This window comes from Bombina bombina, chromosome 11 (assembly GCF_027579735.1).
Source record: "Bombina bombina isolate aBomBom1 chromosome 11, aBomBom1.pri, whole genome shotgun sequence".
Lineage (NCBI taxonomy): Eukaryota > Metazoa > Chordata > Amphibia > Anura > Bombinatoridae > Bombina > Bombina bombina.
This window is the reverse complement of record NC_069509.1, coordinates 108,472,196-108,485,137: the sequence shown is the minus strand read 5'-3', so window position 1 is coordinate 108,485,137 and position 12,942 is coordinate 108,472,196. Positions and strand designations below refer to the sequence as shown.

The following is a 12,942-nucleotide window of genomic DNA, read 5'->3' as shown; positions in this document are numbered from 1 at the left end:
ACAGAAGCCAGAAAAACAAAACTCCTAGACTCTTGTCGGATACTTCATTCCGTTCCTCTTCCTTCCATAGCGCAGTGCATGGAAGTGATAGGTTTGATGGTAGCGGCAATGGACATAGTTCCTTTTGTGCGCATTCATCTAAGACCATTACAACTGTTCATGCTCAGTCAGTGGAATGGGGACTATTCAGACTTGTCTCCGAAGATACAAGTAAATCAGAGGACCAGAGACTCATTCCGTTGGTGGCTGTCCCTGGACAACCTGTCACAAGGGATGACCTTCCGCAGACCAGAGTGGGTCATTGTCACGACCGACGCCAGTCTGATGGGCTGGGGCGCGGTCTGGGGATCCCTGAAAGCTCAGGGTCTTTGGTCTCGGGTAGAATCTCTTCTACCGATAAATATTCTGGAACTGAGAGCGATATTCAATGCTCTCAAAAGCTTGGCCTCAGCTAGCGAGGGCCAAGTTCATACATCAACCATCAGGGGGGAACAAGGAGTTCCCTAGCGATGGAAGAAGTGACCAAAATCATTCTATGGGCGGAGTCTCACTCCTGCCACCTGTCTGCTATCCACATCCCAGGAGTGGAAAATTGGGAAGCGGATTTTCTGAGTCGTCAGACATTGCATCCGGGGGAGTGGGAACTCCATCCGGAAATCTTTGCCCAAGTCACTCAACCGTGGGGCATTCCAGACATGGATCTGATGGCCTCTCGTCAGAACTTCAGAGTTCCTTACTACGGGTACAGATCCAGGGATCCCAAGGCGGCTCTAGTGGATGCACTAGTAGCACCTTGGACCTTCAAACTAGCTTATGTGTTCCCGCCGTTTCCTCTCATCCCCAGGCTGGTAGCCAGGATCAATCAGGAGAGGGCGTCGGTGATTTTGATAGCTCCTGCGTGGCCACGCAGGACTTGGTATGCAGATCTGGTGAATATGTCATCGGCTCCACCATGGAAGCTACCTTTGAGACGAGACCTTCTTGTTCTAGGTCCGTTCGACCCACTCCAGCTGACTGCTTGGAGATTGAACGCTTGATCTTATCAAAGCGAGGGTTCTCAGATTCTGTTATTAATACTCTTGTTCAGGCCTGAAAGCCTGTAACCAGAAAAATTACCACATAATTTGGTATATCTGTTGGGGTGAATCTGCAGGATTCCCTTGGGACAAGGTTAAGATTCCTAAGAGTCTATCCTTCCTTCGAGAAGGATTGGAAAAAGGATTATCTGTAAGTTCCTTGACGGGACAGATTTCTGCCTTGTCTGTGTTACTTCACAAAAAGCTGGCAGCTGTGCCAGATGTTCTAGCCTTTGTTCAGGCTCTGGTTAGAATCAAGCCTGTTTACAAAATTTTGACTCCTCCTTGGAGTCTCAACCTAGTTCTTTCAGTTCTTCAGGGGGTTCCGTTTGAACCCTTACATTCCGTTGATATTAAGTTATTATCTTGGAAAGTTTTGTTTTTGGTTGCAATTTCTTCTGCTAGAAGAGTTTCAGAATTATCTGCTCTGCAGTGTTCTTCTCCTTATCTGGTGTTCCATGCAGATAAGGTGGTTTTGCGTACTAAACCTGGTTTTCTTCCAAAAGTTGTTTCTAACAAAAACATTAACCAGGAGATAGTTGTGCCTTCTTTGTGTCCAGTTTCAAAGAAGGAACGTTTGTTGCACAACTTGGATGTAGTTCGTGCTCTCAAATTTTTACTTAGCAGCTACTAAGGATTTCAGACAAACTTTGTCTTTGTTTGTTGTTTATTCTGGTAAACGGAGAGGTCAAAAAGCAACTTCTACCTCTCTCTCCTTCCGGATTAAAAGCATTATCCGATTGGCTTATGAGACTGCCGGACGGCAGCCTCCTGAAAGAATCACAGCTCACTCCACTAGGGCTGTGGCTTCCACATGGGCCTTCAAGAACGAGGCTTCTGTTGATCAGATATGTAAGGCAGCGACTTGGTCTTCACTGCACACTTTTTCTAAATTTTACAAATTTGTTACTTTTGCTTCTTCTGAGGCTATTTTTGGGAGAAAGGTTTTGCAAGCCGTGGTGCCTTCCATTTAGGTGACCTGATTTGCTCCCTCCCTTCATCCGTGTCCTAAAGCTTTGGTATTGGTTCCCACAAGTAAGGATGACGCCGTGGACCGGACACACCTATGTTGGAGAAAACAGAATTTATGTTTACCTGATAAATTACTTTCTCCAACGGTGTGTCCGGTCCACGGCCCGCCCTGGTTTTTTTAATCAGGTCTGATAATTTATTTTCTTTAACTACAGTCACCACGGTAACATATGGTTTCTCCTATGCAAATATTCCTCCTTAACGTCGGTCGAATGACTGGGGTAGGCGGAGCCTAGGAGGGATCATGTGACCAGCTTTGCTGGGCTCTTTGCCATTTCCTGTTGGGGAAGAGAATATCCCACAAGTAAGGATGACGCCGTGGACCGGACACACCGTTGGAGAAAGTAATTTATCAGGTAAACATAAATTCTGTTTTTCTGTGACACTCCTAGCTATGGTTGGGCACTTTGTTTATAAAGTTCTAAATATATGTATTCAAACATTTATTTGCCTTGACTCAGAATGTTCAACTTTCCTTATTTTCAGACAGTCAGTTTCATATTTGGGATAATGCATTTTAATTTAACATTTTTCTTACCTTAAAATTTGACTTTTTCCCTGTGGGCTGTTAGGCTCGCGGGGGCTGAAAATGCTTCATTTTATTGCGTCATTCTTGGCGCGGACTTTTTTGGCGCAAAAATTCTATTTCCGTTTCCGGCGTCATACGTGTCGCCGGAAGTTGCGTCATTTTTTTACGTTATTTTGCGCCAAAAATGTCGGCGTTCCGGATGTGGCGTCATTTTTGGCGCCAAAAAGCATTTAGGCGCCAAATAATGTGGGCGTCTTATTTGGCGCGAAAAAATATGGGCGTCACTTTTGTCTCCACATTATTTAAGTCTCATTTTTTATTGCTTCTGGTTGCTAGAAGCTTGTTCTTTGGCATTTTTTCCCATTCCTGAAACTGTCATTTAAGGAATTTGATCAATTTTGCTTTATATATATGTTGTTTTTTCTCTTACATATTGCAAGATGTCTCACGTTGCATCTGAGTCAGAAGATACTACAGGAAAATCGCTGTCAAGTGCTGAATCTACCAAAGCTAAGTGTATCTGCTGTAAACTTTTGGTAGCTATTCCTCCAGCTGTTGTTTGCATTGATTGTCATGACAAACTTGTTAAAGCAGATAATATTTCCTTTAGTAAAGTACCATTGCCTGTTGCAGTTCCTTCAACATCTAAGGTGCAGAATGTTCCTGATAATATAAGAGATTTTGTTTCTGAATCCATAAAGAAGGCTATGTCTGTTATTTCTCCTTCTAGTAAACTTAAAAAATCTTTTAAAACTTCTCTCCCTACAGATGAATTTTTAACTGAACATCATCATTCTGATTCTGATGATTCCTCTGGTTCAGAGGATTCTGTCTCAGAGGTTGATGCTGATAAATCTTCATATTTATTTAAAATGGAATTTATTCGTTCTTTACTTAAAGAAGTACTAATTGCTTTAGAAATAGAGGATTCTGGTCCTCTTGATACTAATTCTAAACGTTTAGATAAGGTATTTAAAGCTCCTGTGGTTATTCCAGAAGTTTTTCCTGTTCCTAATGCTATTTCTGCAGTAATTTCCAAAGAATGGGATAATTTGGGTAATTCATTTACTCCTTCTAAACGTTTTAAGCAATTATATCCTGTGCCGTCTGACAGATTAGAATTTTGGGACAAGATCCCTAAAGTTGATGGGGCTATTTCTACCCTTGCTAAACGTACTACTATTCCTACGTCAGATGGTACTTCGTTTAAGGATCCTCTAGATAGGAAAATTGAGTCCTTTCTAAGAAAAGCTTATCTGTGTTCAGGTAATCTTCTTAGACCTGCTATATCTTTGGCTGATGTTGCTGCAGCTTCAACTTTTTGGTTGGAAACTTTAGCGCAACAAGTAACACATCGTGATTCTCATGATATTATTATTCTTCTTCAGCATGCTAATAATTTTATCTGTGATGCCATTTTTGATATTATCAGAGTTGATGTCAGGTTTATGTCTCTAGCTATTTTAGCTAGAAGAGCTTTATGGCTTAAAACTTGGAATGCTGATATGGCTTCTAAATCAACTTTACTTTCCATTTCTTTCCAGGGTAACAAATTATTTGGTTCTCAGTTGGATTCCATTATTTCAACTGTTACTGGTGGGAAAGGAACTTTTTTACCACAGGATAAAAAATCTAAAGGTAAAAACAGGGCTAATAATCGTTTTCGTTCCTTTCGTTTCAACAAAGAACAAAAGCCTGATCCTTCATCCTCAGGAGCAGTTTCAGTTTGGAGACCATCTCCAGTCTGGAATAAATCCAAGCCAGCTAGAAAGGCAAAGCCTGCTTCTAAGTCCACATGAAGGTACGGCCCTCATTCCAGCTCAGCTGGTAGGGGGCAGGTTACGTTTTTTCAAGGAAATTTGGATCAATTCTGTTCACAATCTTTGGATTCAGAGCATTGTTTCAGAAGGGTACAGAATTGGTTTCAAGTTGAGACCTCCTGCAAAGAGATTTTTTCTTTCCCGTGTCCCAGTAAATCCAGTAAAAGCTCAAGCATTTCTGAAATGTGTTTCAGATCTAGAGTTGACTGGAGTAATTATGCCAGTTCCAGTTCCGGAACAGGGGATGGGGTTTTATTCAAATCTCTTCATTGTACCAAAGAAGGAGAATTCTTTCAGACCAGTTCTGGATCTAAAAATATTGAATCGTTATGTAAGGATACCAACGTTCAAGATGGTAACTGTAAGGACTATCTTACCTTTTGTTCAGCAAGGGAATTATATGTCCACAATAGATTTACAGGATGCATATCTGCATATTCCGATTCATCCAGATCATTATCAGTTCCTGAGATTCTCGTTTCTGGACAAGCATTACCAGTTTGTGGCTCTGCCGTTTGGCCTAGCTACAGCTCCAAGAATTTTTACAAAGGTTCTCGGTGCCCTGCTGTCTGTAATCAGAGAACAGGGTATTGTGGTATTTCCTTATTTGGACGATATCTTGGTACTTGCTCAGTCTTTACATTTAGCAGAATCTCATACGAATCGACTTGTGTTGTTTCTTCAAGATCATGGTTGGAGGATCAATTTACCAAAAAGATCTTTGATTCCTCAGACAAGGGTAACCTTTCTGGGTTTCCAGATGGATTCAGTGTCCATGACTCTGTCTTTAACAGACAAGAGACGTCTAAAGTTGATTACAGCTTGTCGAAACCTTCAGTCACAATCATTCCCTTCGGTAGCCTTATGCATGGAAATTCTAGGTCTTATGACTGCTGCATCGGACGCGATCCCCTTTGCTCGTTTTCACATGCGACCTCTTCAGCTCTGTATGCTGAAGCAATGGTGCAAGGATTACACGAAGATATCTCAATTAATATCTTTAAAACCGATTGTTCGACACTCTCTAACATGGTGGACAGATCACCATCGTTTAATTCAGGGGGCTTCTTTTGTGCTTCCGACCTGGACTGTAATTTCAACAGATGCAAGTCTCACAGGTTGGGGAGCTGTGTGGGGATCTCTGACGGCACAAGGAGTTTGGGAATCTCAGGAGGTGAGATTACCGATCAATAATTTGGAACTCCGTGCAATTTTCAGAGCTCTTCAGTTTTGGCCTCTTCTGAAGAGAGAATCGTTCATTTGTTTTCAGACAGACAATGTCACAACTGTGGCATACATCAATCATCAAGGAGGGACTCACAGTCCTCTGGCTATGAAAGAAGTATCTCGAATTTTGGTTTGGGCGGAATCCAGCTCCTGTCTAATCTCTGCGGTTCATATCCCAGGTGTAGACAATTGGGAAGCGGATTATCTCAGTCGCCAAACGTTGCATCCGGGCGAATGGTCTCTTCACCCAGAGGTATTTCTTCAGATTGTTCAAATGTGGGAACTTCCAGAAATAGATCTGATGGCGTCCCATCTAAACAAGAAACTTCCCAGGTATCTGTCCAGATCCCGGGATCCTCAGGCGGAGGCAGTGGATGCATTATCACTTCCTTGGAAGTATCATCCTGCCTATATCTTTCCGCCTCTAGTTCTTCTTCCAAGAGTAATCTCCAAGATTCTGAAGGAATGCTCGTTTGTTCTGCTGGTAGCTCCGGCATGGCCTCACAGGTTTTGGTATGCGGATCTTGTCCGGATGGCCTCTTGCCAACCGTGGACTCTTCCGTTAAGACCAGACCTTCTGTCACAAGGTCCTTTTTTCCATCAGGATCTGACATCCTTAAATTTAAAGGTATGGAGATTGAACGCTTGATTCTTGGTCAAAGAGGTTTCTCTGACTCTGTGATTAATACTATGTTACAGGCTCGTAAATCTGTATCTCGAGAGATATATTATAGAGTCTGGAAGACTTATATTTCTTGGTGTCTTTCTCATCATTTTTCCTGGCATTCTTTTAGAATACCGAGAATTTTACAGTTCCTTCAGGATGGTTTAGATAAGGCTTTGTGCGCAAGTTCTTTGAAAGGACAAATCTCTGCTCTTTCTGTTCTTTTTCACAGAAAGATTGCTATTCTTCCTGATATTCATTGTTTTGTACAAGCTTTGGTTCGTATAAAACCTGTCATTAAGTCAATTTCTCCTCCTTGGAGTTTGAATTTGGTTCTGGGAGCTCTTCAAGCTCCTCCGTTTGAACCTATGCATTCATTGGACATTAAATTACTTTCTTGGAAAGTTTTGTTCCTTTTGGCCATCTCTTCTGCCAGAAGAGTTTCTGAATTATCTGCTCTTTCTTGTGAGTCTCCTTTTCTGATTTTTCATCAGGATAAGGCGGTGTTGCGAACTTCTTTTGAATTTTTACCTAAAGTTGTGAATTCCAACAACATTAGTAGAGAAATTGTGGTTCCTTCATTATGTCCTAATCCTAAGAATTCTAAGGAGAAATCGTTGCATTCTTTGGATGTTGTTAGAGCTTTGAAATATTATGTTGAAGCTACGAAATCTTTTCGTAAGACTTCTAGTCTATTTGTTATCTTTTCCGGTTCTAGAAAAGGCCAGAAAGCTTCTGCCATTTCTTTGGCATCTTGGTTGAAATCTTTAATTCATCTTGCCTATGTTGAGTCGGGTAAAACTCCGCCTCAGAGAATTACAGCTCATTCTACTAGGTCAGTTTCTACTTCCTGGGCGTTTAGGAATGAAGCTTCGGTTGACCAGATCTGCAAAGCAGCAACTTGGTCCTCTTTGCATACTTTTACTAAATTCTACCATTTTGATGTATTTTCTTCTTCTGAAGCAGTTTTTGGTAGAAAAGTACTTCAGGCAGCGGTTTCAGTTTGAATCTTCTGCTTATGTTTTTCGTTAAACTTTATTTTGGGTGTGGATTATTTTCAGCAGGAATTGGCTGTCTTTATTTTATCCCTCCCTCTCTAGTGACTCTTGTGTGGAAAGATCCACATCTTGGGTAGTCATTATCCCATACGTCACTAGCTCATGGACTCTTGCTAATTACATGAAAGAAAACATAATTTATGTAAGAACTTACCTGATAAATTCATTTCTTTCATATTAGCAAGAGTCCATGAGGCCCGCCCTTTTTTGTGGTGGTTATGATTTTGTATAAAGCACAATTATTCCAATTCCTTATTTTATATGCTTTCGCACTTTTTTATCACCCCACTTCTTGGCTATTCGTTAAACTGAATTGTGGGTGTGGTGAGGGGTGTATTTATAGGCATTTTGAGGTTTGGGAAACTTTGCCCCTCCTGGTAGGAATGTATATCCCATACGTCACTAGCTCATGGACTCTTGCTAATATGAAAGAAATGAATTTATCAGGTAAGTTCTTACATAAATTATGTTTTTTACATATTGGCTATATTTTTAAACCTGCCATTTCTTTTTGGTTGGACAGTTTAGTTATCAGATTTTGAATTGTCTAAGCATTGTTCTTTTACTTTAACATGCTAATCATTTCATTTGTGATGCTATATTTTATGTCATTTTAATTGATATTAAATCTATGTTTTTAGCCATTTTTTCTAGAAAAGTTTTATGGCTTAAAGGGACACTGAACCCAATTTTTTTCTTTTGTGATTCAGATAGAGCAGGGAATTTTAAGAAACTTTCTAATTTACTCCTATTATCAATTTTTCTTCGTTCTCTTACTATCTTTATTTGAAAAAGAAGGCATCTAAGCTTTTTTTTCGTTCAGGACTCTGGATAGCACTTTTTTATTGGTGGATGCAATTTATCCACCAATCGGCAATAACAACTCAGGTTGTTCACCAAAAATGGGCCGGCATCTAAACTTACATTCTTGCATTTCAAATAAAGATACCAAGAGAATGAAGAAAATTTTGTAATAGGAGTAAATTAGAAGGTTGCTTAAAATTTCATGCTCTATCTGAATCACAAAAGAAAAAATTTGTGTTCAGTGTCCCTTTAAATCTCTGATGGTGTTTAAATTTAGATTACTATCTTATTATTTTAGAATAGTAATTTTTTTAGGTTTTCTATTGGATTTTATTATCTTCTCTATTACTGGGGGAAAGGGGGTCTTTTCTGCCCCAAGATAAGAAATCGAACGGTAATTTTTAAGCTCCCAATTGTTTTTTCATTCCCCTAAGGCCTCATGCTCTAATTTGAGATTTTTCTCCGAATTTAAATAAATCCAAGCCTTATTAATCTAATTTCAGCCCCTAAGACTGCATGAAGCTGCGGCCTTTAAACCAGTTCAACTGGTGGGGGGGGATTCAGAATATTGTTTTCTCAGGGGTATTGAATAGGTTTTGAACCAAGAGTTTTGAATAAGGGTGCCTTGGAAACCCAATAACTCACACAACAGTTAGGTAACGTGCCTTTAACTTTGTCTTAACAGAGTGTGAATTCAGATATTAGAGCCCAAAGACAGAATTAGGTTATTATATGTTTAATCATAAAATAAAAATACAAGTTACACAGTGCCAAATTATAAAAATAGAATACGCAAAGGTACAGTTCTTTAAAAATTAAAGGGGACATAAAATAAACACACCATACACTTTTTACCAAAGTTTCAGTAGGTCTGTGGAGAACTCCCTTAGATGTTACTGCTTCTTGTCCTAGGCTAGTTCTGAATACGTTTTCTGTTACATTCAATTATATCTGTCTCCCTTTGTCTTCTCAAAACCACCACCCTTGTGCTAATTTACCATTAAAACATTCCATGCAAGTCTCTAAACCAAGGTACCAAGAGGGTACCATGAACCAGGAGGAGTGGGGTGGTCTTTAGACCACTGCATTCCTTACAAACACAAAGAAAGAACAGTTCAGATTATCCCTGGCAATGCTGAGGCATACCACCTCTGCTGGGTAGCTAATCCAGGTATTAACTACTCGTCATGAGTGTATCATGACAATCTTAGATTTTTTCCTTATGTGTATTTATAAAGTGTGAAAACTGTGTATAACTGTACCAGTTACCAAAAATAAGAGTGTCTTGACCTCGCAATTCTGCATGTAATTTAAAGGGACATGGAACCCAAAATGTTTCATTCTTTTTAGAGAATACAATTTAAAAAAAAAGTTTCCTATTTGCTTCTATTATCAAATTCAGGAACATTACATAACAGGAAATAGTGCTGCCATCTAGTGCTCTTGCTAATGTATAACATTGTTGCAAAACTGCTTCCGTATAGTGCTGCAGTCTTGTGCATTCTCTTGAGCTTGCATCCCTGATTTTCAACAGAGGATAACATGAAAACGAAGATGATTTGATAATAGAAGTAAATTTGAAAGTCGTTTAAAAGTGTATGTTCTATCTAATTAAAGGGCCATAATACCCAAATGTTTAAACACTTGAAAGTGATGCAGCATAGCTGTAAAAAGCGGACTAGAAAATATCTCCTGAACAACTCTATGTAAAAAAGAAAGATTTTACCTCAAAAGTTCCTCAGTAGCCACCTCCCATTGCAAAGGATTTCTAAGCAGCATATTAGTGTGTCTGTCCTAGGACAGCTGAAAGGATGAGCCTCGTGAATTCTCATATTATTTCACCAATCAGGTAAAGGAAGCTTACTATGAAATCTCATGACAGTTAAGTCAAATCTCATGAGATCACAGTAAGAGTTCATGACCTCAGCACTGCTGATGCTGATTGGCTGCTGTTCATTTCTTCATTTTTTTTTATTTTTACCTGCAGCTGGGAGCAGGTGAAGTATAACTTTTTACACAGAACTTACTCTGCTGAGCTGAGGACTTTGTGAGGTAAAATATCTTCCTTTTTTACATAGAGATGCTCAGGTGATATTTTCCTGTCAACTTTTTATAGTTATACTGCATCAGTTTCAAGTGATTTAGCATATGAGTATTATGTCCCTTTAATGAAAGAAAAATTTAGGGTTTTATGTCCCTTTAAATTTACCTCCAGAGAGGGTTAAGCAAAATTGTATGCAAATTATTTATTCCCAGTAGAGTCGTGCACAAACTTAAAGCTTACATATGGTTACATATTGTACCCTTTAAATTTACTTACCTAACATATTGCAGCAAGCTTTAAATGAATATATTATTTTTTTGTCAAACTTAATGCGCATTAGAAAAGCCTAGTTCAGCCTTTCAAAGGCTTTTGTCAGTTTCTATGATTTTCACTGATTTTAATCTGAGCACATCTGGTAAGCCAATGAGAAGAGACGTATGTACATAGCCACCCATCAGCAGCTGGCTTCCAGTAGTCCTTACTGCTCCTGAACCTGCTTTTCAACAAAGTATACCAATAGAATACAGGAAATTTCATTTTCCTTTTAACTGCACTAGAGTTGATAACTGTTGTCTGTTTATAGCAGTGTCCCCTTTATTAAGAATTAAACTCACCAATAAAAATAAGGGCTAGATATATTTTATTTGTTTATACATTTTTATTAAGTGTCAAACGGTTACATAAGGCACATAACATAAATAACACGTGTTTTGCACTAAACTTGAAACAATTGAGTGAATTATTAAAGAGACAGTCAACACCAGATTTTTTGTTGTTTTAAAAAGATAGATAATCCCTTTTATTACCTATTCCCCAATTTTGCATAACCAACACTGTTATAATAATACACGTTTTACGTCAGTAATTACCTTGCATCTATACCTCTGCAAACTGCCCCCTTATTTCAGTTCTGTTGACAGACTTGCATTTTAGCCAATCATTGCTGACTTCTAGGTAACTTCATGCGTGTGAGCTCAATGTTATCTATATGACACACATGAACTAATACCCTCTAGTGGTCAAAACTGTCAAAATGCATTCAGATTAGAGGCGGCCTTTAAGTTCTAACAATTTAGCATATGAGCCTCCTAGGTTTAACTTTCAACAAAGTATACCAAGAGAACAAGCAAATTGGGTGATAAAAGTAAATTTGAAAGTTGTTTAAAAAAAAGTACATGCCCTATTTAATTGTCCCTTTTAATAAGGAACTTGATACCCAGAGTATTTAGATAAAGAGGTTTTCATCACAGTTGAGATATTTAGGTTCTGAGATATTTAGTTTACTATTGTTGGGGGGGGGGGGGGGTATGGTAATTCTAATTAGAGGAGTAAAAAAATGGAGGAAGAGGGTTAGGAAAGAGGGTAAAGGGAAAAGGGACGCTGTGTACCTGGACAGTGTATGTTGTGAGAACCTGTGGGGGAGGGGAGTGGACGTCACCCTCATCCAAGCCTATACTCCATCTACTATACCGTTCCCAGGAAAAAATGTTATATATTTATAGATATCTAGCTTTTGTTGTGTAAAGTAACTAAATTCCTCCAGGTTAAGGAGCTTGGTTGTCCTGGTATGCCAAGCCTGCTCCAGAGGTACATACTGAGACTTCCAGTTTCTTGAGATAAGTGACCTAGCACTATTCAAACAAATTTAAAGCTATATACACAGACTGTGTGACATTTTATTATAAAATGTACATTAAATGTTAATTTTTTTTTCCTTCCCCCACTTCTACGCTCAACCCACACAAACCAGCAGTCAGGGCAATATTAGCAAGAGATCATCCCTGCGATAGTCCCGAGCAGGCGAGAGCTTTTTGTACTTGATCTGAATTAAATATAAGCTATCTTTGGCAGGTAGGACATAAGCAAAGAACCTTGCAAGCAAAAAATGCTAATTAGATCGCATGCTCTCCTTGACAAGTAGGGTGGAAAATAGAAGCCCTAGTAATACCGGGTAGGTGAGAGCTAGTCAGACTATATTATAAAACACAACCTAATATGGGTTGATAGGATGTAAGCAAAGAGCCTCACATGTAAGAGACCAAGTAGGTGGCTCGATGTCTATAATAAGCTGGTCGTACAATTGGAATTTGATTCTGTTTTTGAATGTATATCCGTATTTGTTTCCCTGGTGTTTTTTGTTTTTTGTTGCACCCTTCCTTTTGTTCTGTTCTTAGTAACCATGTCTCTTCCTGTGTTAAGTAAAATTTGCAGTTGTAAACAACCATGGACAGACGGGAATGGATGTCTGACATGGGTTGTACAGATTGTTTTTCATGCTGTGTATTTTGTTGATGACATAATAAAACTTTAAAAAAAAAAAATATTCATTGGTATAATACATGCAAGTTATTTTATTTAACCCCACTCATTGTGGCTCTAGATTTTGCAGGTACAAGATGTTTTGATGTCTCAAGTGATCACCACACTGGAGGAAGAATCAAAGATCAGCCGGCTAATGTCTTGTCGCATTATCAGGACTCTTCTGAGCATCTGTAAACATCAGCTGGACCCTGATAAACTGAACAAAATATACCCAGGTAATGTTTTCAATATATGAACATTGTTTTAGACACAGTTGGTATGTAGAGGACTTCTGTCTTGAAGATCCCTACGGCTGCATTTTGCAAGTTTGATGTAAGGTGTCATTTCCTTCTTAAAAAAATAAATTATGCTTTCCTGATAATTTCC

General features: G+C 39.0%; 1 protein-coding gene across 1 annotated transcript in view; it reads left to right on the top strand.

Annotated features, from left to right (window-relative positions):
• DNAAF5 (dynein axonemal assembly factor 5) overlaps positions 1-12,942 on the top strand; it is a 288,383-nt gene that overhangs the window by 225,059 nt on the left and 50,382 nt on the right. The window contains exon 11 of the mRNA XM_053695125.1: positions 12,635-12,791. Within this exon, the coding sequence (XP_053551100.1) occupies positions 12,635-12,791 (157 nt within the window). The remainder of the gene's footprint in view (positions 1-12,634; positions 12,792-12,942) is intronic.